General features: G+C 40.7%; 2 protein-coding genes across 4 annotated transcripts; one reads left to right on the top strand and one right to left on the bottom strand.

Annotated features, from left to right (window-relative positions):
* The first annotated feature begins 727 nt into the window (after positions 1-727).
* On the top strand, positions 728-15977 carry LOC114554530 (transmembrane protein 198). 3 transcript variants are annotated; one of them, XM_028576435.1, is made up of 5 exons: positions 728-1264; positions 12779-13019; positions 13401-13976; positions 14612-14760; positions 14930-15977. In XM_028576435.1, the coding sequence occupies exons 2-5, from the start codon at positions 12866-12868 to the stop codon at positions 15077-15079; spliced, it is 1029 nt and encodes a 342-aa protein (XP_028432236.1). In that variant the 5' UTR covers positions 728-1264; positions 12779-12865; the 3' UTR covers positions 15080-15977. The 3 variants fall into 3 exon arrangements, with proteins under 3 accessions (XP_028432236.1, XP_028432238.1, XP_028432237.1); XM_028576437.1 differs by having other exon boundaries at positions 14612-14689; positions 14930-15066; XM_028576436.1 differs by having other exon boundaries at positions 14612-14701; positions 14930-15066.
* A 252-nt stretch (positions 15978-16229) lies between these two features.
* mmp19 (matrix metallopeptidase 19) lies at positions 16230-20105 on the bottom strand. Its single transcript, XM_028576434.1, has 9 exons — positions 19921-20105; positions 19702-19787; positions 19411-19541; positions 18623-18832; positions 18284-18529; positions 17956-18081; positions 17363-17527; positions 17132-17259; positions 16230-17035 (listed from the first exon to the last, which is right to left on the bottom strand). The coding sequence occupies exons 1-9, from the start codon at positions 20002-20004 to the stop codon at positions 16805-16807; spliced, it is 1407 nt and encodes a 468-aa protein (XP_028432235.1). The 5' UTR covers positions 20005-20105; the 3' UTR covers positions 16230-16804.
* Between the last annotated feature and the right edge of the window lie 4629 nt (positions 20106-24734).

The following is a 24734-nucleotide window of genomic DNA, read 5'->3' as shown; positions in this document are numbered from 1 at the left end:
CTAAAAAGCAAATTCACAACCCTTTTCAATGAATGTGTGAATGCAAAAAGGAGAAGAGAATGAGATATCCTTTAAGATGTACAACCTGTCTGTATTTATCATGTCTGTACCACTTTCTAAAAAAGACAGCCTTTAAAAAGGGTTTAAAATTCTAATGTATTAATGGTTAAATTACTATTGCGTTATAGATCAGTTATGAGACATTAACGTTTAGGTTGTCAGGTTGAAGAATGTGTATGTATAGCTTATGTATTCCGAAATTTTTTTAATTTGTCCGAAAATGACACAGTTATTTGCAATAACTCTGAAGACCCCAGGGGCGGCGGGTAATGTAGGCCTCCCAAGTACTTGATCTTGCAAATATGGACAGGCATCTATCCTTGGCACCATATTGTGACAATCTGCGGTTAATTGTCATATTACGCCAAGAAAACTGAGGGCACCCTCACTGCCCAGAAGCAATCCTCACCCAAGTCTCGGTCATGGTTACACCAATACATGTAGATAAACCTGAACACTAAATCAAGCCCCCTAGGGGCCCCGGACTCCCTGTTGGAAGATATTTGCTTTAGACTATCCTAATAATAATAATAATAATAATAATAATAATAATAAACAGCTGTAGATTAGCTAGTGTGGGTCAATTATAAGGTTATCTAGCTGTGGTCATATTTGATTATGTTGCTGTGTGCTGTGCCCCCCCCCCTTTACTCCCTCCCTCTCTCCCTCCGGGCTTCAACGGCCCAACTGACGAGACGACGCTGGATGGAGATAGGGAGGGGGGATTGCCTCGGAGGGAAAAAAAACTTTTTCTCCTTTGTTTTTTTAAGTGCCGTTTACTTCAGCGGCGAGAAAAGGAGAGGGGAGGTGTGTGATGGAGGATGGTTAAGATTTTCCAGCGAGAGGAGCTGGACTTGAAGTACTTTGGTGTGCTGCCACTGACGGGAACTCCAACGGTTAATTTAGATCCAAAGTTGGGTGACTGACTGACTGAGGCACCGCGGAGAATGGAAACTAGCCTCCTCACATCTGTGGTCACAGCTAGGTTCGCGTTTTAAAACATTTGAATGAGGCCGGGATAGGAACCAAACGATGCCGTTGTTGGCGGTGTAGTGCAGCCCGTGTGTTTAAAAAGAGTTTAGGAAGAAAACCGGTTTTTCCCTGGTACTCTACCGCCGCTTTTTAGTTGTTGGCGTTTTTCCTGTTTGACAGGACCGATTGTCAAGGAGAAGTTAACCTTACTGCCGAACGTACAGGCTCATCGGTAAGTTTTTAAAATTACTTTTACTGAAGTATTGTATTTTTGGTTGTTTGTTAACTCTAGACTATCGTTGAAAACAATAGCCGCATACTCCATTACCGATGATTGATTGTAGTTGAGGGATTCCACCTCAGATCCTGACTCATCGGTAGCCCACGTTACCAAACCCTACAGCTGGACATGTTTGTGATAACACGTAAGCTGCCTTCATGGCTGCTCCCCTCTTCAAGCCTTTTACACTTGATGCACATAATGCAATTTATCCTTTTAGCCTTTGATGACAAAGAAATAATGATCCAGGATAATAAAGGCTTTATTTGTGTGCACTGAACCAAACATTTAGACCACAATCCCCCAGTACTGTGCTTTAAGCAGTACTGGCTAACAACTCTAGGTTTTAAGTTAATTATGTGAAAGTTGGGCTAGTGGAAGATGGCAAGTGGCCTGCAGCCTATTTACAAAAAAAATCAGTACTGTTTAATTTGAAACCAGTTATATGGTATGTGTAACAGATGGAAAAATATGAACACTTCACATCTCAGAAACAGAACTTGTGTTACTTTATTTTGTTTCACCCAGTGTGGTAGAATACTACTAATAATAATAGTAAAGAATAATGAAGAAATAATAAATGAAATAAAGAAATAAACCCATAGTGTCTATGCATATGCATATATGGAATAAAGAATGGAAACATCCTTCATCTTGGAAGGCAAACATTTCATGTCCCTTTATGGCCCACGTAGTGTGTGCAAGAAGCCTTGGCCCTGCGGTTCTGCTGTGTGATCCAGGGTGGGATTGCCTCTTTGGTTTTCGTGCCGTGGGACAACAGCCCACAGGTCCTGTCTTTACTGCGGAGCTGCAGTCTGTAGTTACACCCCCTCATTGCACCCCCCCATCTACTTGAGCTAACTCTGTCAGCCTGCACCAGATGGTTTTTGGAAAAGGCAAAGAGGAAGCCCTTCCCTGCTTTGGGGAAAGAGAGAAGACAGGAAAGGAGGCATGAAGAACTGCACATGTTTCGCATGGTGCCTTTTAATTAGCGTGGGTGCACGTTCTTGTCTTTGTTATTAGAATATGCTGACTTATCGTCAACAAATAAACACAAACTTTATTGTAAATACTGTATGCAACTTTCAGGAGAGTGTTGTTGGGAAGAGTGCACAGGAAGAGCAGCTGACACGCACAGCAAAGCAGGAATTCCCATTTTATGAGAACAAGCTTTAATTTTGAAGTTTGGGTAATTACTGTGTTCGGATCTGCTTTCTTAAACACAAGCAGTCTTTTTTTCTCTTAAGACAGGTTTACTCCTCGAATTAAGGTATTGGAATCTCCATATCTGCAGTTTTGAGAAGGTAGTTTTGGTTAACTATATTTTGTAGCATTAAGTAAAAATGAAATTACTTTTTAGTTCACATTAGTACAAATCACTTTGGCTAAAGCTGTCTTAGACCCCTATTAGAAATTTGGGGAATTTCTATTTTACTTTCAACTGTACCAGCTGAAAAAGATGAACTTCATTGCTTTATTTGGTTACTTTGAAACACAATCTAGTCATGCTATCAGTATTATAAAGTGTATCCAATACATGTATGCAATACTAATCAATGACAGAATCATATACTCAGCTTCTCCTCTGATGTTATTGCTGTCGTGTGTCAGGTCGGGACATATCGACTTTATTTAAGATCAAAGCCGTCACAAATGTGGTTTTACAGTGACACTGCTGATAAATTGTTGGGTTAGCATAGCATCCCAGCTCTTTCAGGTTACACCCTCAGGCCTCCTGCATCTGTTCGTTAACACTGCACACAAATGTACTGAGGAGGAATAAGAGCAGTGTTAAGGAAGAGCTGTGCCGTATAACTTGTACAAGACTCATTGCTGTTATTAATCTAATTTGGAGATGGCTGTGCTCTGTACTTGGGACTTTCTCAAGTGCATTATTTAATGTTTTATGTCTTGTTTTTAATGTATACTAGTTTTAATGTAGTCAAAGGTAGCAAATTCACTACATTTTTAAATTACACAACCATAGGTGTAATTGCTTTCATCGTCAAATGCAGCTGATCCTGTCTTCCTATGTTACTTCTTAAATAGCAAAAAGCCTGACTGAAAGAAGAACATGGCCGAGCAGCAACTTGAGTTTGTAGTTACAATCAGAGATGGAAGGATTTGGAGACTCCTGGGTGCAAGAAAAACCCCATTGTCACATAAAGACCACATAAAACTGATAGCAGTCATTTTGAAACATCCATCCATATGCTACTTATAGCACTTTAAACACTGGTTATAGTTATGACATGAGAGGGGTGTTGAGTTGGCTTGGAAATTGAAGGACGTGATATTTTAGGCTCGTGAGATCGCTGTAGGAGGTACAATTATTGTTGACTGGAATTTGACAAAGAGGGTTAAATGGCTACTCTAAATGATAGAGCTGGAGTGGAAATGCTGCAGACATATATAGGCACTGCACTGAGGTCTGAACGGCTACTGTGTTCTGACTCCTCTTTCTGCCACTACAGCCAACCTATCTACAAAGTACCACAACTCAATCAGTGGCTTATTTTATTTTACTTTGGCAGTCTGCCTAAGCAACTTGTGTTTATTGTACACCAACTCCCTGTGAAAAGAAATAAAAACTGTTTGATAAGAGCTAAATATCCTCTTAATATACACTATAATAATATCATACCCCCACTGACATTTCCCAAGCTGCTACAGAACACTCCTGGACACTTCATCAGCAGCATATATTATCTCATACAGAGTGCCACCCTGTCATGCTCTCACTAACATATGGACATCAGACTCCACCGCACCGCCTACTAAATGCTGCTCTCTACCACAAACCCTAATCGAGCGTTGTGGAACTGCCCCTCCTTGCTGCACACAGTGTACGCTCCGTCCTCTGCTGCTGGATCACAACCCCAACTTACTGCAGCATAGAGTGTTTACTTGGTGTGTGGATATTAGTTCTTACTATGTTAACGACCATGTGAATTTCTGCTGTACAGTACACTCTTGCACCATCGACATGTGACTCTTCAAAAGGCTCCTCATTGTGTTTCAGATCTTTTTTTCATGCCTCCCTATAAGTAGCTCTCTGCATTTTTAAGTTGAAAGACCTATATTGTTTAGATTTAAGTCAGGCATGAGATTGATGGACATAATGCAATTCATACATTTAGCCTTTGATGAAAAAGAGATAATGATCCAGGCTAATAAAGGCTTTATTTGTGTGCACTGAACCAAACATTTAGACCAAAATGCCCCAGTACTGTGCTTTAAGCAGTACTGGCTAACAACTCTAGGTTTTAAGTTAATTATGTGAAAGTTGGGCTAGTGGAAGATGGCAAGTGGCCTGCAGCCTATTTACAAAAAATCAATACTGTTTAATTTGAAACCAGTTATATGGTAATTGTAACAGATTGACAAATATGAACACTTCACTACTAATGAAAACATTTGCCACAAGTGACCGTTATTGGGCTCCATGGCCAGAAGGCAAACTATTTGGCAAATAGAATTATAAACTTTATCTTTATTCGGAAATAGGAAACTTCAGTTTAAGTAGTTAAATTTAGGTCCTACAACTGCCAGTGAGATTGTGACATGTTGTCATTTGAACGGCTGCCAATTGTGTCATTATAAAAAAAAAGCTATTAAATGCAATAAAATATTGCAAAATTATGTGAATTTTCATAACTCTGGGTAGTGATGAAGATGTTGGAACTCAACTGTGCTGTGTGCAAAATTAAGGAATTGAGTTAGCTTTGGTAGGTAAATAGTTAAGCCTAAAATTCACAATTTTGGAAACTCTGTTGCCACAATCTTTTTTTTCTTCAGATTTTCTGGTTCAAGAAAGATCCATTGCATCCAAGTGCACATTTTTTTGTCTCACATCTTTTCAGAGACTTGCATTAAAGCCCATGTATTGGTAAATGTCTGCTTGAGATTGCTTTGGGTTAAGCAGCTGATAACTAGGGAAAGACCATTTGACACCCTGGAAAGGCTGGGTCACAAGAGAATAGGGCTGTGTATTGGCAAGAATCTGGCGATACGATACGTATCATGATACATGGGTCACGATTCAATATATTGCAATATATTTCGATACTGTGTGTAAGGCGATATATTGGGATTTTTTTTAAGTATAATTTTAGAAAAACTAATATTTAAAAAAAGACATGATGTTCACAAAAGTCAAAGAAGTTTACTTTGCTAAACAATTCAGTACACAGAAAATCAAACTGCCACTTTGGGATTGTGGTCTACAGGTTCTTAGTGAGCACATGTTTATATGCTAAAGTAGACCAAAGTTCAGCCATAGCTACATTGTTAGCTTCTAGCAAAAAGTCAGGCACCGCTAGGCAGTGCTAGGCAAGGACACTAGTGGTGCGTCTCAGCATAGCCATCTAGCGGTAGGGGGTTTAAACACAACATAAACGTGAAAAACTGTCTTACATGAATATTTTTTAACGTAAAAAAAAAATAAAATGTAACTTTGTTTTTTAAATTTAAAAAAAAATCGATATTGCCTTTTTGAAAATGTATACAGTATTGCAAAATAAAATATCGCAATACTCAAGTGTATCGTTTTTTTCTTAAACCCCTACAAGAGAACAGACCTGAATTTGAAAATGAATGAAGGATACATCCCAGATTATAGGCCCTGTTCACATAAATCCTGCTCACTGTTGGCCCTAAAATGGGATCCTTAGTAATGTAATAAGTTAATACAGTTGTGAATGCACCCACAATGCAACTAGGATGCACTGGGGTTGTTAAAGACCATGTCCATATGAGTATTGTGCATGCAAAAGTGTGCCATGGGTGACATGATATATTACTTAAGAGACCTAGCTGGTGTAGTGCAAGTGATTTCGATTTTGTGACTGCGGGAGTCAATACATTACAAACTGTAAGAAATCGTATGTATACATGTATTTGCCGGATTAGCTGGATTAATGACTTTAATGAAAATAAAATCATTTTGGGCTTATCCAACATAAAGTTTAGTACACTACTGATCCCAGCTGTGGAGACGTTGGTATAGTTGTCTCTTTGGACGCAGATTTTTTATTCTTTTAACCATGTATTGTGCTTTTGTACGTAATTTATTGATGTCATGTTTTGTCTTTTATTTGGATCCTGAGTCTGTAATAAAGTATTGATTAATTGATTGATTGCTGTAGTGTGCGCAAAGGCTCAACAGAGCTTTTAAAACACAACTGAATTGCTTATGACACGCACTCAAGGCTCAAGGTACCAAATATCTATCGGATTGCTCTAGTTTTATAGCTATATTTAGCTATTTGTTGGTGTATTTGAGTTTTTAGTTTGTCAGCTGTAAGGAAGTGTTTGTGGGGAGGGATCAATCTGGATTAAAAAAAATAAAAGGTCTGGAATGTGACAGTAGAGGCGTTTGACACTGGCAGGTAAAAGTCTGTCTAGATTTGTAGTACATCTTTGCGCATTCATGATCAATACATCATTTTGGCTGCATGGCATTAGACAAAAAAAAAACGTGTAACTGACTGAATAATGTGGTTCTTTGTTCATTTTACAAGTCGTTACAGCACAACAAGCACAAAATCCGTGCTGAAGTACTTCAATCACATAAGCAGAGACACAATGGCAGGTTTTATATGTAGATTAGCCTGCGAGCCAGACAGATTAGAAGTTTGTTTTCATCATATTGCAAGGTTGCCTTTCCTTCCGTTTCCTTAGAAGGACCAAATTGCTCAGGTCTAGTTGTTTGTTTTGACAGTTCTAACTTTCGTAGCAGTGCAGAGTCCTGGGTAGCTGCATCATGTTTCCCAGTCCCAGATTCTCATTTTAAATCTAGGCAGTGTTGTTGAGGTGAAGTGATGATGATCCAACTTTTTGTTCCTGTCTGCTCCGTGTCACAAACACAAGGGTCAGTTCCTACTGAAAGCTGATGTTCCACTTCCTCATCTGGTCCTGAGCTTCCTGCTGTGGAGAGACAGGAAGCTCAGTAGCGGCCCATATGATGTCTTCCTCAATATGATCCAGAGTGAAGCCAGATGTTATTGTGACGATGAGCATAAATGTATCCTTGTTTAAACTTAGCACAATATGGCATCCATTTTAATAACCCCCACTGTGACACTTAGCTGTATTCCCAATGGTTCCTGTTGTCTAGATCTGATCAGTCTTTCAGCTGGTTGGGGTGTTCAGCTGAAGGTGGCGTGATTTATTGCTGCAACTGCAGAGCGCAGTCTCGCATTCTTGGTAGAGTCTTCCAAGTTAAGTTGTCAGACAGCCAGGTCATAACACGGCAGGTTTTCAGCTTCTCAGCTGGCCCTGGCCGTCAAGTCGGAGGGGCGCTCGCAGAATCCTTGGCCGTGATCACACACGCCCACCCCTTCATTAAACACACCCATATTAGCTATGTGTGGAACTTGTAGTCAGCCCTGCCTGTTCCTCAGCAGCTGAGCACTCAAATCCGCGCTATGCAGCCCCCTGCAGTGTTTGTTCAGGGGGAGTATACTCCTGGGCAAGTTCTTGTTTCAATAGCAATGTAATATTCTAATGGCTCCTCAGCAGCTGATGCTTATTGTATGTTAATGCACAATTCCCACCTACTGCCTCTTAAGTACATGTAAGTGATGCTTCTGGAGGCCATTATGTTTTTTTTTCCTTTCCTTACCATTGGAGTCCAAGTAAAGGGATTTCACACATTTCAGACCTACTGGTCAAGCTAGTCCATGCTGAAAATGAAATACTCACTAAACATTTTAGCCTCGATCGGCCGGTCGGTCTGTCCACCAACTATTGAATGGATATCCATACAATTTTGTACAGACATTTATAGTCCACAGTATGAATCCTACTGACTTTGAGGATTACCCTTACTTTTCCTCTAGCGTTATCGCGAGATTGACATTTTTGTTTTCAAGTGAATATATTTTAACATTTTTGATGGATTGCCAAGAAATTTACTACAGATATTTAAGTTATGAATACATAAGTTATTATCCAAATAACTTTGTTGATCCTCTGACTTTCAATCTAGCACTATTATCAGGTCTAAATTGGAATATTGTCTAATCCTTTGCTGTATGTTCATAAACTCGAAAGGCAAATAACTCAGCCACCTCAGCTGCACTTTGTGTTTAGTGCTAATTACCAAATTTTAGCATGCTAAGAGGCTAAACCTAGATGGTGAACCTGGTAAATATTACTTGTAAAATATAAGCATGTTAGCATGAGGTTGTTAGCATCTAGCTACAGCTAAGGAAGTACAGCCCATGATGAATAAGGTACAGCCTCACAGAGCTGCTAGCGTGGCTGTAGACTCTCAGCCTTGTTGACTTGTATTGAATTAGTTGCCATGTGACTTTAGCTTGTAGAAAATTCAGCTAGAAGGAAGCATTGGGAGGTTTTGGGGCCTCCAGAGAGCTCAGTCATTTAGACAGATAGTTCTGTTTCTAGTTAGGACCCCCCTCCCTCCATCACTCACCAACCATCTGAAGACAAATACTTCCAGCAAACACTCTGGATCTACCAGTCTCCTTGGCGCTCTCAGCCATTTATGTGGTCTCGTTTTTCGTTCGCATGGCTTCCTCTGAGTGCCACACTAGAGGTCACAGCATGGGCCTCAGAGTCTTTGTTTTGCCCCATAATGGCTCTATTCTCCCACAGCAGCAAGGACTTCCAAGCCTGCTAGACATAGGACACCATTGTGACCCACAGAGGGATAACATGAGGCAGATGCACAGAGACATGAGTGTGCGTGTAGAGTTAAATAAATCACTGTTAAAATGGTGTTGAAATAGTAACTAATTCACACATATAGTGCCAGTGTTAATGGTACACCAAAGCAATGTAAGATTTAACTCTAAACAAATTTGATATGTGCTAGAAAGGAGGAGACTGAACTTATTATTCTCATTAGCACTGATCACTTATTATTATGGTTTAACTTTATTCAATAAGCAGACCACAAAACATTCATTCAAAGTCCTGGCTCGCTAGAAGCAACAGAGGAAGTCGTGGGTAGTGTCCAATTGCAGCAATTACTGTAAAAAAATAAGCTACTGTGTAATGTGATATGTTCCAGTGTATCTACCTACACCATTTTGTACAAATATGTATTCAAATTTGACATGCTGTATGTTAAGGACAAGAAACATAAAATCTTTATTTTTATCACCTTAGTCACTAATTTTTTATTTAAGTTATATAAGTATAGGTTTCAAATTTCTCACAAGAAAAAAAGCAAACAGCAAAAGGTCACAGAGCAGGTAAATAAGGGAAAGCTTTAGAGCGGAGTCAGTCTCAAAAAACTCTACAAATAAAGCTCACTGCAGTAAACTGGCTGGTGCAGGTGTTTCATATCCAAACCAAACAGGTGGCTTTATGCTGCATTCATGTCATATTGGACAAAGGCCAACTAGGGTAAAATGCTCTGTGGCAAACCAACCGCAATCAGTCAGAAGTAAACTGTATCTACTGAAGTTTCTTGGTTCATTTTTAAAACATAAATACCTTTTTTGAAGTACATATTAAAATTCACTTCCACATTGCAACTCCTCTTTTTCTTATATGACTGAATCAACACCAGCATGGAGAAGCAGATCACAGTAACGAGACCAAAGAGCGAGACAAAAGCCCATAACAATGAGCTTCCTGTGTCTGTCAATCCATTTTCTAACCTCTTATCCTGTTCAGGGTCACAGGGTGCTGAGGTTCTCGCTTATGGTGCAAGGGAAGCCACTCTTATCACAAAACGTACACTACAAATATAGAGTTTAACCTGAGTGTCTGAAGGTGCAGCGGTAACCCTTACAGATATGGAAAGACTATGAGAACTTCAAAGAGAAAAACCCACAGCCAGCCCTCACATTCAAACCCTTCTCACTTTAAGGCGACAGTGCGTGTAGTTTTATATTATCCTGCAATAGAGTTTGGTTCTTCATTTTAAGTCAGCTGGGGTTGACGTGAAGATTAAAGTCTTGATTTTACGCTCCAGCAGTGCTCATTTTCTTTGAAAAGTAACATTTTATTTTGTGCCTGTCTCAACTTTTTGTCATTTTTTTTTTCCACAAAATGTCCTAACAGTTTTCTTAACATTCACTTGAGGCATTTCGACCCCCCCCCCCCCCCAACCTTTACTTTAGCTGATATCAGGATAGTTTGCACACTATTTCTTACATTAGATTCAAAAGTAATTTTATAAGCAAAGAAATTAAGTTTGTTGCAGAGTATTGAAGATGATACATCTAAATAATCATTGCAGTTTGTGTTGTGTTTATTAGACCTGTGTATTTAAAACCACATTACTACACCCACATCAAATAATTTTACATAAATAATGTATATATTATCTCAATGTCAGCTATTTACACATATCATCAAAGTTTTAATATACTATACAATTTAACCTACACCCAACCATAGTCTCCAGACAATATATATTGGACATAGTTCCCCTAAATGTTGTCTTTTTCTTTCAGCGAAGAACTAAGACGTTGCAGTTGTTACTGATGGAAAGCAGAAAGAGGGAGAGAGGGATAGGTTCTTAAAGAAACTGCGAGTGACTAAAGAAGAAAAGAAAACTTTCCAATGCGCTGTCATTTTTTCCATGTAAAGTAATTCATAGACTTTGTAACTTCCACAGCCCTGTGTCTAAGAAAAAGGCAAAACAAATAATGGCTAATTTCATTGTGAAAGATGAAATAGATTTAATGTGGGGAAAGTTCAGATAAAGAAGGAGAAGTAGTGATAGACAGGGTGGAAAGAGAAAGATCTGGCAAGAAGCAAAGAATAAAGGCAGGAGTGACTGTTCCTGACTGTTTGTCTCAAGTAGAAAACTTGAGTGAGCTGTAATCGGATATCAGCTTTGGTGAGATCATACAGGAGACCTGCCAGCAGCCTCAGAAAAAGTAGTCCACCCATAAGCTTTTAGCCCCATTGAAGACCTTTGCGGCTCTCTACAGGCCTGCCAGCTTAAATATCATATATAATTAAATTTTCAAGAGCACTAGTTGGTCCTAGAAATTACAATATAAGTGGAGGTAAAATGAGAAAACAAAAAACGTTTTAAGCTGATTTTGCATACAGTTTGATAAAAAGGTACACTTCATGTCTTGTTAGACTCTACTTTAGTATAAGCTTGTTGCTGTCCAGGGAAAACCCTGTAGTTCACAAAAGTTGGTGATGTTTTGTGAATCTTTTGGATAAACCGAAGGATTACATGTTCCTTTAAAGGTCCCATCGTGGCATGAAAATTTCACTTTATGAGGTTTTTTAACATTAATATGAGTTCCCCCAGCCTGTCTATGGCCCCCCAGTGGCTAGAAATGGCGATAGGTGTAAACCGAGCCCTGGGTATCCTGCTCTGCCTTTGAGAAAATGAAAGCTCAGATGGGCCGATCTGGAATCTGCTCCTTATGAGGTCATAAGGAGCAAGGTTACCTCCCCTTTCTCTGCTTTGCCCACCCAGAGAATTTGGCCCACCCATGAGAGAGAGAGACATCATGGCTTTCAAACTAGCAAAGTGGCAGTTGGTCAAGGTCACACCCCCACCCTCCACCTTTCCCCCCCTCTCCTCCTCAATAGCTACAGACACAGAAATGGCACATACTAAGGAAAGCTCATTGTAGGACTGGCTCTAGTGGCTGTAATTCTGCGCCAAGGCTGAATTTCGGGAAAGAGACTTCAGATACAGTATTAAGGGACCACTAAGGTCTATATAAAAGCATCCAAAGAGCACCATGACATGGGACCTTTAAGAATTGAGAAAATGTATCTACTTCTTATGCTAAATAAACCATTTCACAGAGATAAAAACAGGGTTGCTCTTCTTAGCTAATGAGAAGTCAACAATTTGGAGATGCGTGGTTTTCACAGGATTGTAACATCTGCTGCTCTGCAGTAGTTGTGGACATAGCTACTGGGTCCACTACTTGTTCATCATAATAAAGTTATCAATTAACTGTATGTGTGTATATATTAAATAAGCAAGGATGCCAAGTAAAGGTTAAAATCATTAAAAAAAAATCGAATTAAACATGGAACCAAAGCTACTAAATTGCTGACAGAGCAGTGCTCTCTGGTTTTCTCCTTCCCATGTAATTCTAAAAGGACAGTTAAAGCTAAATGATTTTAATTGTGTTAAAATCTAATAAAGTAAAGCCAATTACTCTTCTCAGATGACCAACCACTTAACGACTGTCAGAGTTCATCATGACCCTATTGATTCAGAGGGAACAGAGATCAACAGGGGTCCTGGCACATGGATTATAGTGAGTGAATAAGCTGCTTGTGTGTATGCCTGGGCATACAGGATTGCACTGAGTTGCATAGCTTTGTGTGTTGAGTCTATGGCAGCTGCACATACAGAGCAGCTCGGAAGAAGTCACAGTTGAGCTGAATATTTCACACTTCACATGTACCCCTGGAGTACTTAAGTTTTCTGTGTGATCAGAAAACCACACATTTTCTCTATTTTTCCGTAATTCATCAACATTTCTTCTCCTCTTACAGTCACCAGACCTGCTCAGATGGACTTGAGATAACGCCACCAAAAGTTCCACCCTTGTCCCAAACTCCAGCCTCTCACATTCACCCAGAATGGCAGATCCCACCGGGCTGAGCTCTGAAGGGGCCGGGGCAGGCACAGCCCTGGTCGACGCCTGTAGTTTGGAGATAGAGAGGAAGTATGACGTCATCCCTGCTGTCATCTGCTCCATGTGTTGCCTGTTTGGCATCATCTACTGCTTCTTTGGTGAGGATCCCTGCAGGCTCACAGACCTTGACATCAAGGAAGCTGAAACTGAATGTTTTTGGGATGACATAACACACCATCAAAATGCCACTCGTAACTGTAAACTTGCTCCATAGTGCAGCCTTTAAATATATAAAATCAAGTTAAAGATAAATCTGCGCTATTAGCCTACTTGATGTTACTGATTTCCTCTGCAACCAGGTTCTAGTCGACATCTTCTGTACCTTTGACACAAAAACATTCTGATTTGTATCTGTGTCCAGAGTTACTTTGCTATGCTTGCACCTTGTGTACTTACATATAAAATGATCAATGCTTTTCACTGATCCTGCCAACTCCTGTTTCCTCATTGTACGTCTCTCTTTGTCTCTCCTCCTCTAGGTTACCGCTGTTTCAAGGCTGTCATGTTCCTGTCTGGTCTGATGTTTGGCTCCGTCATCATTTTCTTGCTGTGTCACAAGGAGCACGTGCTGGACACCCAGCTGAGTGTGGAGGCCAGCGCAGGTATCGGCCTCGGTATCGGCCTGCTTTGCGGTCTGGTTACCATGCTGGTGCGAAGCGTCGGCCTCTTCATGACCGGCCTGCTGCTGGGCCTCCTCCTGGCTCTCGCCTCCCTGCTGGTCACTCACCAGTTCTACACCCCAACCACAGTCTGGGTCCCACTGGGTACACTTCTGGGAACGGGCATGCTGTTTGCTGTGCTGACGCTGCAGTGGCAAAAGCTCTTCACCATGCTGTCCACGGCTGTGTTCGGGGCAGCTATCATGACAGTGTGTGCTGATTACTTTGTGGAGATGCTGGTTTTGGCCATGCATGTGTATGATTGCTTGCGCCTCACACCTGGGCCACCTCTCTGCTGGTACAGCTGGGTCATTCTGGGCGTCTGGCCCGCCCTCAGCCTCATAGGAGTACTGGTCCAGTGGAAACTGACAGATGACAGCTTCTCACACACTGAGGGTAAGCAGAGAGTATCATGACCCTTTGAGTTCTGTTGTTGGAGTGCGTCAGGGCCTGCATTCATCTAACTTTTAGGAACTACACTTAAGAACAGAGGAGTACTAAAGTTGTCTTGTTTCTAGTGTAGGAGTAACATTTAAAGGTGACTCAAGCTATTACATGTATGCTCAGAGCAGAAACAGCCAATCAGAGACAAGGATTTATTTGACACCTTTTGTTCATTCTTGTTAAAAGAAAATCCCTAAATTTTCACAGTGACATGTTATTCAGCAAAACCATGTGATTTGAATATTTTTTTTTCCATTAGCAATTCATATGATAATGATAATATAAAAAATGAACAGCAATGTTAATTTATTAAGACACAAATATATAAACGTACAGAAGATCCACCAGAGAAAAACATATAATAAGGAGAATTTAGTACTGAAGAGTGCAAACTTGAAGATACATTGAAAGTGATTGTAAACAAAATTGTCAACATCAGTTTTCAACCCTGATAAATGCAAAAAAAGAGAAGGTGGTATAACATCGTATCAAATGTTTGAATCAAACAATGACAATCAAAATAACAGGCTAAACTTGTCCTCTTCTAAATATAACGTTTCACTCGTCATTACCCCTTCTCCTTGTAGTCGTTATCAGCCGGAGACAGAAGAGAGTCCAGCTGATGCGGATTCGAGAGAAGGACGCCAAGAAGCGACCGCAGGCAGGTGGGCAGGAAGGCACGTACCGCCGTAAACCCACCCCAGTGAAACGTTACGCTGGGGATCTACTGGCACCGGTCAGTGTCACCCAACATGGCGTGTGCTGTAGATACTGATTGTTGTGTTTTTATGGCATCAGTTATATCTTACCAGTAAGACTAACTGATGACATAAAATCTGCATCAAGTTGACTCCACCATTTTTGTGTAGCTCACTCATGGCTCCCTGTGTTCTTTTTCTTCTCAGAGCTACCTGCAAAGTCTGCGGGACAGACAGATGGGCACAGGCACTTCCCTTAGCAGCCTGGGCACTGCCAACCACACCATGATCGACCTGGACTATGACACCGGGTCCACCGCGCCCCTTACAGCTACAACCCCAGTCGTCAGGGTCTGAGCGAAACAGAGATAAGGGACTACTTAGTGCTCTCTGGATCTCCAAATGTGTCTATCTAACGTAGAGTCGTAGAGTTAAAAAACTGCTCCCCTCAGTTAAGGGTTTATTGTGCCCTTGATTGATTTGGAGCGAGGATGTGGGTCAGTCCTGGGTGTTAGGTGAAAGAGAATGCTGCTTTTTGGGGAGATGTAAGAAGTGTCACCGGTTTGGTGAAAGCTATAATATAACCACTGCAACCACTGTGTTTCTCAGAGAAACACTTAAAAACAGATACTAACAAAGTAAGGTCCTCCATTTCCTCTCATCATGTATCAAATACATAAACAGCATGCACGAGCCTCAAAAACGGATGTATTTCTGTTGTAGTAGTGAATATGACAAAGCAATTTGTTTGACATTACATGTACTGTACTTAAAAAGTTAGTCATTGCCGTTAAGTGTTGTGTTATATCCTGTCTTACCTGTTTAACTGTGTGCCTGTAGAATTTGTGAAAGTTTATCATTAAAAGGACTTTGTATTTTGTTTTAACGGAGTTGGGTGAGAGAGTAAAATATGGCATGCAGATGGATACATGGAGTATGACAAAGTGAAACAAATACTAAATGGTGCAAATACGGTTTGTATTTCCTGTCAGAATACAGTAGGTGAAGAATTTAGGCTGTTGTGTATGCGTGTGGAGTAAACGTTTTATAATTTAATTTATATAATGACCAAGTACATGGTAGGGTTGAAAAAAGGACAAAAAAAAACAAAGCATGTTTGTTGTTAATTTGTAGATTTTTAAATAATTATCCATTGTGCCGTTTGAATTTTGTAGGGACAATACACTTGTTACCTTAATCTGTACATACCTGTTGATAGAAATTTCAAAGATAAATAAATGTGTTTGATACAAAACGATTGATTGTCTCTTTGGGCTCTTAGCGACGCTGGCAGCATTACTCACCAGATTTTTCATGGGCAATAAAGAGGTCATGGGGAGGATTTCCTACTCTGCAACTGGTTGGGGTTGCCATGGCGCCTCCAAAGTTTCTTTGCAGACAACACACTGCTGAACAGACTTGCCTTTCATCATAAGGAATGTTAAATGTTTTTCTATCCTTCTATTGCGTGGTGTTTTCATTGGTGACAGGTAACTGCATTCAGAAAGACAATTTTACAGCAGACAGTATGTCTTCTTTAATTGTAGAAAATGTTACATTTGATCTATGTCACATGATTTCTGACAGACCAGTGTGATTCATGCAATAATGGAAGTGTTAAGTGACATTTAAGAGCACTAAACATACTTTTAAAAGTCGCATGATTGGTTAAACAAAATGTCTGAACAGAATGTGCACACTCCCATCGTCATATTACATCTTACTGAAAGAATTAACACATGATCCAACACATATGTTGGAGACAAAAAAAACAAAAACAGAAGGCCTCCCTTGGTTTCTCCCTGAGATCATACAAAAAGCTTACATCATTTTTACAAACACACATTTTTGCTCAAAGAGTAAGCCTAAAAAAAAGCCTGCCATGAAGGCTAGGAGTAGCTTGGTTAAAATCAAATCCAGTGAAATAAAATCAATTCCCACACAATATTGTTTTTACTTAGTAGATGACAATTCACAATCAATCACCGCTGTTGAGGTTGCCTGTTGTCAATTGCCTCTGGAGTAGAACCGGTACCCTTGCTGTGGACCTCTTGATACATGCTGCCCCCTGATGGTGGAACCCTAGCATCGCATCCAGCGCTCCTTCTTGCTCAGTGGGTATCCTCTGTCGACCCTCAGCAGCTCATTCACACGCCAGTACTCATCTCCCTTAAAGAAGAAGATCTTGCCGTTGGTCCAGGTGAAGGCGGCATCCGGACTGGACGGAACTCCGGTGAAGAGCATAGAGAGCGGTTTGGGGTAGAAACTTAAGTCGCTGTATGTCAGTTCATCCCACTGCCAGTGCTCTGAACCCTACACAGGCAGACAGCAAAGAGATACAAACTGAGGATTTCTGCAAGATAAATGAGGATGCACTTACATGTTTAAATGCTGCTCATGTTTAGATACCTTGATAAAGACCAGCTTCTTGTTCTTCTCCAGGTACACGGCTGCATCAATATTAGGAGGGATCCGTTTGACCAGTTTGGGGTAGCCGTAGTCCAGCACAAACATGGTATACCTCCACACTTTATTGCCTGTGACCAGAAACAGTATAAATATTCACACGTTTAAATTCTGGACTCACAGCAACAGCAACAGAAGAAGAAGAACACACTACAGTATACAGGACAACTGTACCTTTAAAAAAGTATGTCTTGTTGGATCTTTGAGAGTGCACAGCAGCACTCAGGTTTCCAGGGAGGGCCCTCCACAGCTTGTCAATCTTTATTGGTGTGTTGTGTCCCAGATCAGAGATCGTCCAGACATAATCACCACTGAAAGCAAAGGTTTTCCTCCATGGACCTGATTAAACATACAGTGAGGTCTTTGTGACACACTTTCTGATCCTGTTGCTACAAATGTCTTGGTATGATGGTACAGCAAAAGTGTTGATATGCTGATGTAGAAAGATTAATATCATCACAGTCATAGACCAAATACTGTAAACCTGTCGTGAAAATTGACTAGAAGTCAACAAATCCCCATTGCCAAGTGAACTAATGTAGCTTGTTTTGAATGATGGACCTGCGGTCTCATGTTCCTTTAAAAAACAATTACAGATCAAAGTACAACATTTTCTGACCTTTATTGTGGCTCAAAATGGTGCTAATTTAAGTTTATATTACTTTGTCTATTTCCTGTAAATCCAGCGTGTTGGGGTCTAATGTAAAGTCAGGCTACAATACACACAGGTGGTAATTTTATCTAGCAACAGCTAGTATGTAACATACCCAACATGATGGCATCCAGTGTGGCAGTGCAGGGGTTAGGGATGTTCTCAGTGTCATGGCTGCTTTCTGCAGAAACCAGACTGTCTGGGGGTGTTGGACTGGCTGAAGTGCTGGTGATGCGTTTGCCTACAAAACAGAGAAGTTAGGATGAATGCACACTCTCCTTAATTTGACATAAAAAAAACAGTAAATCTAAAGTCATGCAATCACATGAAGTGTCTGGTCGAGTTACAGGTACTGATTTATGCAAATTCTCAAATACCGATACAATACAGTCAATACCAAAATGACAGCTCTAAACTAATCCAGTGGGCCTTGATGCACTCACCGTATAACATCTGGATGCCTTTGATATCATCTGTATGCAGCCTGAAGTTGGCACGGTAACCAGAGTAGACGGGAGCCATCAGAGCGCTTCTGAACTGAGAGTGGCCCAGGCCGAGGGCGTGGCCGATTTCATGTGCAGCCACAATACGCAGATTAGTACCATAATATGTTCCCTCGGTCCAGAACTCATCCTCATCAAAATGGACAATACCAGATTCTGGTGACTCAGCATGGGCGAGTACATGACCTGCAGGTGGTACAAATAAACAGTTGAGTTAGTGTTTCAGGAGACAGTAGGCCCAATAGTAGCTATATATAAATGTTTTCATGGAAATCTGACCACGGCCATCGAATGGGACGGGGCAGCCATCTTTCTTGTGGAAGTGGATCTTTATGTCTGCTCTGCCATAGCCGACTTCTCTGAAGCTCAAAGCAGTCACATCACTCCAGTACTTGAAGGCAGAGCTGATGGCCATCTTGACCTCGGCCTTCTTCATGTCAGGTGTGTAGTTGTAGATGCGGTAGGTCAGACTCCTCTTTCTCCAACGACCTGTAAGAAAAGAATCCATCCTTTATTCTGAGTCACTTCAACAAAACCTCACTAAAAGTTTGTCTGTGAGACCACATTTGGGGGGAAAAAAATAATCTGAAACTTTATCACTTTATTGTGTTTTTATCATTGAATCGCAAGGATCACAGCCAATGATTCATAACACTTTGTGTGCACTTTAAATAAGGAAAGGTATTTCTTTACCAGTATTTCTACCAGAGAGGAACATCTCAGCAGTCTTTCTTATAAAAATCGAGGTGATGAAAGTTGCTGCCTTTATAGATCGTTGGATCTTTCCAAAGCTTTAAAGGTTTCTAAAAGGCTGAAAAGTCTGAAATTAATCAGATATATTGTTGCTGATCCAGACCTTGCAAGTTTCTGACAACATGCCTCACAGCTGTCAAAGTTAAAACGACAAACACTTTTAGCATTGTTCACACTGCAGGACATGTGGACAGCGTAGGTACCTTTAACAGATCTATAACTATTGCGTCAAAGCACATGCAAAGCAAACATAGAAATTACATTGCTGATAGTTTTGTGAAAGGGTAAAATCAGGATTTTTTTTCTTGACTCACCCATCAGTCTGTATTTGTGAAATTTCTTGTTGAAGGGGTCCTCCAAGCCACAGCGTGGCTGTCTCATCACATTCAGAGTAGCTTCATCCAATTCTCCAGTAGGAGGCAGATCATTCACCCGCTGGAAAACCCTGCAGACAAGAGGTGATCAGACATCTGCAAACTGAGGGCTTCTCACATCCTCCTCCACTCTATCTGGGAGTATTGTTTCCATGGACCCTCACGCAGATCTAAACGTACTGTAAGTAGCTAACTGTGCTTCCCCTTGAGAAACCATCAGTTCTATTTTACCTGAGAGCTTCAATGACCTGCTCCAGGTAATAAGGGTCCTGTGGATCAGCGGGGTCATTGAGGTAACCATACTGCCTTAAATAGGCCTGTGAATGCAGAGGCAGACAATAAAGCTCTCTGTCAATTTATGCAGCATGTCTTGCATATATACTCCACGTTCAGATAAGGTGAATTGTGAATGTATTTTTAAACAAATTAAAAAGCAAACTATCATCTTACCTTTGCTTCTTCTAATTCTGTCCATTGCACCACTGCACAAATAGCTCCACTGAGGTTGAGCAGCAACAGCCATGTGTAGTCCATATTCAAGTTTTCATCAAGAGTTTCTGAACCAAATAATCCCAGGCCGATGCTCAGAGCCTGCGAAGTGCTCAGCAGAGTCCCACAGCAGTCTGTGTTTGTTCTCTGAGCGCTTCAGAAGTTTTTAAACTCAGCCCGGCGCATGAGTCAGCCCTGTGGCTACGATGATCCATCCCTCAAGAATGAGAATTACAAGAGCAGCCAGTTGACCTGCAGCCAACCTGTCTGCTGGTGAATTGTACAGCTGTTGGGAGAGGACACGGAGCTGCAGCAGTTGTCGACACACTTTATAGGCTCAAGCTACCATTTAATTCTCTGTAAAGATTAACCCTGAGCGAAACTATCACAATAGCACTCCTATGTTATTCCCTCAGGGTTAATGCCTTGGTGTTGATTCCCTGGTGTTGCACCGCATGTCCTACAGGTATGTATCACAGTTCAATTATGGGCCTTCACTTCCACATTCCTGCATTCCTCAAACCTATCCCATTTAAGCAAATATTTATGTTTACTACTCAAACACAAATTGATCCATCATTGGACTCTGGAAGCAGTATCGGTTAATACCAATCACCGATCACGTAGCGTAGCATTATTTATTGATATCTCAACAGCATTTTATATTAAGTATTAAAATTATGAGATGAGATAGTATCATGAATTGACAACTGTTTTATTTCTTGGCAGGCAACACTTGCAACATGTTCAACTCTTTCTTTAAGAGGTTTCCTTTGCTTGCCTGATCGGCCTTTAGAGACACCAACGATCAAACTATTCAGAACATATATCGGCTGGTAACGATCAGAGCACATTTGGTTGAAAGTCTAACATCTAGCGAGCAAAACACCCAGATGTTAATTTCAGGAGTTGACAAAGAAAATAAGTGAGTGAATAGGGGACTTAAAGGAATACGCCACCGTTTGTTGAAATAGGGCTTATCACGGTCTACCCTGGCTGTAGATAGGTGGGCCAACGCATTTTTTGTCTCAGTGCAAGTAATTAGGTTGTTTTTTTGTCTTTTGTTGGCTCACTTTTACTCACAACATGCTAACCGGCAACATAGGATTCCATTCACTACGCTAAGCTAACTAGCGGCGGCGCTGCCGGTGTTTCACCGGACTAAAACAATGCATGCACAAAAAATGCGTCGGCCTACCTATCTACAGCTAGTGGAGACCGTGATAAGCACTATTTCAACAAACGGTGGTATATCCCTTTAAATTCATCAGGTGGCCAGAAACATGACTCCATAGATAATGTTGCTCTGTGTCTGAATTGCTTTAGTTTGTCAGCTTGTTGTGGAGTTTTTCTTCCCCATAGTGCCCAAAACTTCACGATTAGAGCTTAAAGTGAAATTCTTGAGTTTAACATAATTAAAGATGCTGCCTTATAAATGTTATTTTTTTTATTCTGGCACAAAATGATAAGAAATTTATTTATACAGTATATCACATCCAATCAATAATGCTAGTGGGTTCATTTGGGTGTTTGTGTATTATATAACCTTTTGTTTTAAGCTATTATTTTTGTCAAAGAGGAAATAAGTTAATAATGTCAGAGGAACTTTTGTTTCTGTTTCTGTTTAGGCTGTCTAAATTCAATTCCTGCTTGTTGCAGTGTCATATCTATGATGAAGTTAGATCCCCCGGGTGTAGATTTTATACAAACCAAAAGCAATGTAAAAGTCTACTGAATTTATTATTATCTAGTTGTGGATGACTGAAGGTTGATATTATCTTATATCCTGTCTTCTATTTCACCTCTTTCTATTTACTTATGTGTACAATGTGTGTGTGTGTGTGTGTGTATATGTATGTGTGCATGTATGTGTATGCATGTCTGTATATGTGTATATATATTGTATGTATGTGTGTGTATATACAGTACAGGCCAAAAGTTTGGACACACTTTCTCATTCAAATGTGTTTCCTTTTTATTTTCATGACTATTTACATTGTAGATTCTCACTGAAGGCATCAAAACTATGAATGAACACATATGGAATTATGTACTTAACAAAAAAGTGTGAAATAACTGAAAACATGTCTTATATTTTAGATTCTTCAAAGTAGCCACCCTTATTTTATTATCAAAAAAAGTGAAAATAGGTGGAAATAGTCGTGAAAATAAAGGAAACACATCGAATGAGGTGTGTCCAAACTTTTGGACTGTACTATATATATATTTTTTTTTTTTACTAAAATTCTTTAATGGCAAAGCAATGGCACTATGTTCAATTCAATTCAATTCAATTTTATTTATAGTATCAAATCATAACAAAAGTTATCTCGAGACACTTTACAGATAGAGTAGGTCTAGACCACACTCTATAAATTCCAAAACCCCAACAATTACAGTAATTCCCTCAAGAGCAAGCATTAGCAGTGGCTATTGCGACAGTGGCAAGAAAAAACTCCCTTTTAGGAAGAAACCTCAGCAGACCCAGACTCTTGGTAGGCGGTGTCTGACGGGCCGGTTGGGGGCGTGATGAACAGTGGTGATAACAGTCACATTAGAAGTCACATTGACTTCGAAGGTTATCGTGGAAGTTCATGTCATAGCAGGGCACATCGTGTCATACTGAGTAGTGCAGTCTCCTATACCGGATCCTGACTACTCTGTGCATAGGAACATCACAGCGGGGCGTTGCGGGATGTAACGTGGCGCTGCAGAGCACGGGGGGAGGCGGCGGGTGCAGCAGGACGCAGCAGGATGCGGCCGGGAAATGCAGAGAATCGCAGAGCATAGCTCTGCGAAGAAAAACATAAGGACTCGGGGAGTAAACTCCCAGAGCTAGATTAGTAACAAGCATTTCTGGGACAGGATGCATACAAAAGTAACAAGTAGAGATGAGAGAGCAGCTCAGTGTGTCTTAGGGAGGAACAGCCTCCCCGGCAGTCTAGAATTGTAATAGCATAACTTAAGAGAGGCAGGTTAAAGAGAGGTGCCTGGTCGGGCTAGAACTCCCCCCAACCGGATCGGGCTGTACTGGCCTGCCTCCCTCTACTCTCGCTCGATTATTAATTATACAGTATAGAAAAAACTGATGACTACGAGGAGAAGCAGTGGGCCGGGTTAGGTGGACGCTTCAACTCCTCGTCCCTAACTATAAGCTTTATCAAAGAGGAGGGTTTTCAGTTTACTCCTAAATGTGGTAACGGTGTCTGCCTCTCGAACCCCGACTGGGAGCTGGTTCCACAATACTGGAGCCTGATAGCTGAAGGCCCTGGCCCCCAGTCTACTTCCAGAGACTCTAGGAACCATAAGTAGCCCCGCATTCTGGGGAGCGCAGTGCTCTAGTGGGACAATAAGGTACTATGAGCTCTTCTAAGTATGATGGTGCTTGACCATTTAGAGCTTTGTAAGTCAGGAGGAGGATTTTAAATTCAATCCTATATTTCACTGGAAGCCAATGCAGAGAAGCTAATACAGGAGAAATATGATCTCTTCTCTTAGTTCTCGTCAGAACACGTGCTGCAGCATTCTGGATCAGTTGGAGAGTCTTAATGGACTTATTTGGGCAACCTGATAATAAGGAATTGCAGTAATCTAGTCTAGAAGTAACGAATGCATGGACTAGTTTTTCAGCATCGTTTTGAGACAGGATATTCCTAATTTTGGCAATGTTACGAAGATGGAAAAAGGCTATTCTTGAGGTTTGTTTTAAGTGGGCGTTGAAGGATATATCCTGATCAAAAATAACTCCTAGATTTCTGACAGCAGTGCTGGAGGCCAGGGTAATACCATCCAGAGTAACTATATCTTTTCGAAACGAAGTTCGGCGGTGCGTTGGTCCTATCACAATAACTTCAGTTTTGTCTGAGTTTAACATCAGGAAATTGTGGGTCATCCAGGATTTTATATCCTCAATACACGTTTGAAGTCTTGCTAACTGACCACTTTCATCTGGCTTAATTGACAGATATAATTGGGTATCGTCTGCGTAACAGTGATAGTTAATCGAGTGTTTCCTAATAATATTACCTAGAGGAAGCATATATAAGGAAAATAGAATTGGTCCAAGCACTGAGCCTTGAGGAACGCCATGGCTAACTTTAGCGTGCTTTGAGGGTTTATCATTAACATTAACAAACTGGGATCGTTCAGAGAAATAGGACTTAAACCAGCTTAGTGCGATTCCTTTAATGCCAACTAAGTGTTCCAGTCTCTGTAACAGGATAGTATGGTCAATAGTGTCAAATGCAGCACTAAGATCTAGTAGAACAAGAATGGAGACAAGTCCTTTGTCTGCAGCAGTTAGAAGGTCGTTAGTAATTTTCACCAGTGCCGTCTCTGTGCTATGATTCTTTCTAAATCCTGATTGAAAATCATCAAATAGACTGTTGCTATGTAGAAAATCACATAACTGATTAGCAACCACCTTCTCAAGGATCTTGGATAGAAAGGGAAGGTTAGATATAGGTCTATAGTTTGCTAAGACCTCAGGATCTAGGGTGGGTTTTTTCAGAAGAGGTTTTATCACAGCAATTTTAAATGACTGCGGTACATAACCTGTTAGTAAGGACATGTTGATCATATCTAATAATGAAGTGTTTACCACGGGTAACGCTTCGTAATGTAATGTTCAAATTGTTCAATAAAAAGGTATTTTACCAAATTTGAGATGACAGCAGACTGTCGTGTTGGAACTGGTAGAAATGCTACAGTAGCATTAGCCGACAAAACAGCTGGTCTCAAGATGTGAATGCATGGTGGATGGTTGGCATTGTACG

The sequence above is a fragment of the Perca flavescens genome, chromosome 4 (assembly GCF_004354835.1).
Source record: "Perca flavescens isolate YP-PL-M2 chromosome 4, PFLA_1.0, whole genome shotgun sequence".
Classification (NCBI taxonomy): domain Eukaryota; kingdom Metazoa; phylum Chordata; class Actinopteri; order Perciformes; family Percidae; genus Perca; species Perca flavescens.
This window is presented reverse-complemented; position numbering and strand designations above follow the sequence as displayed.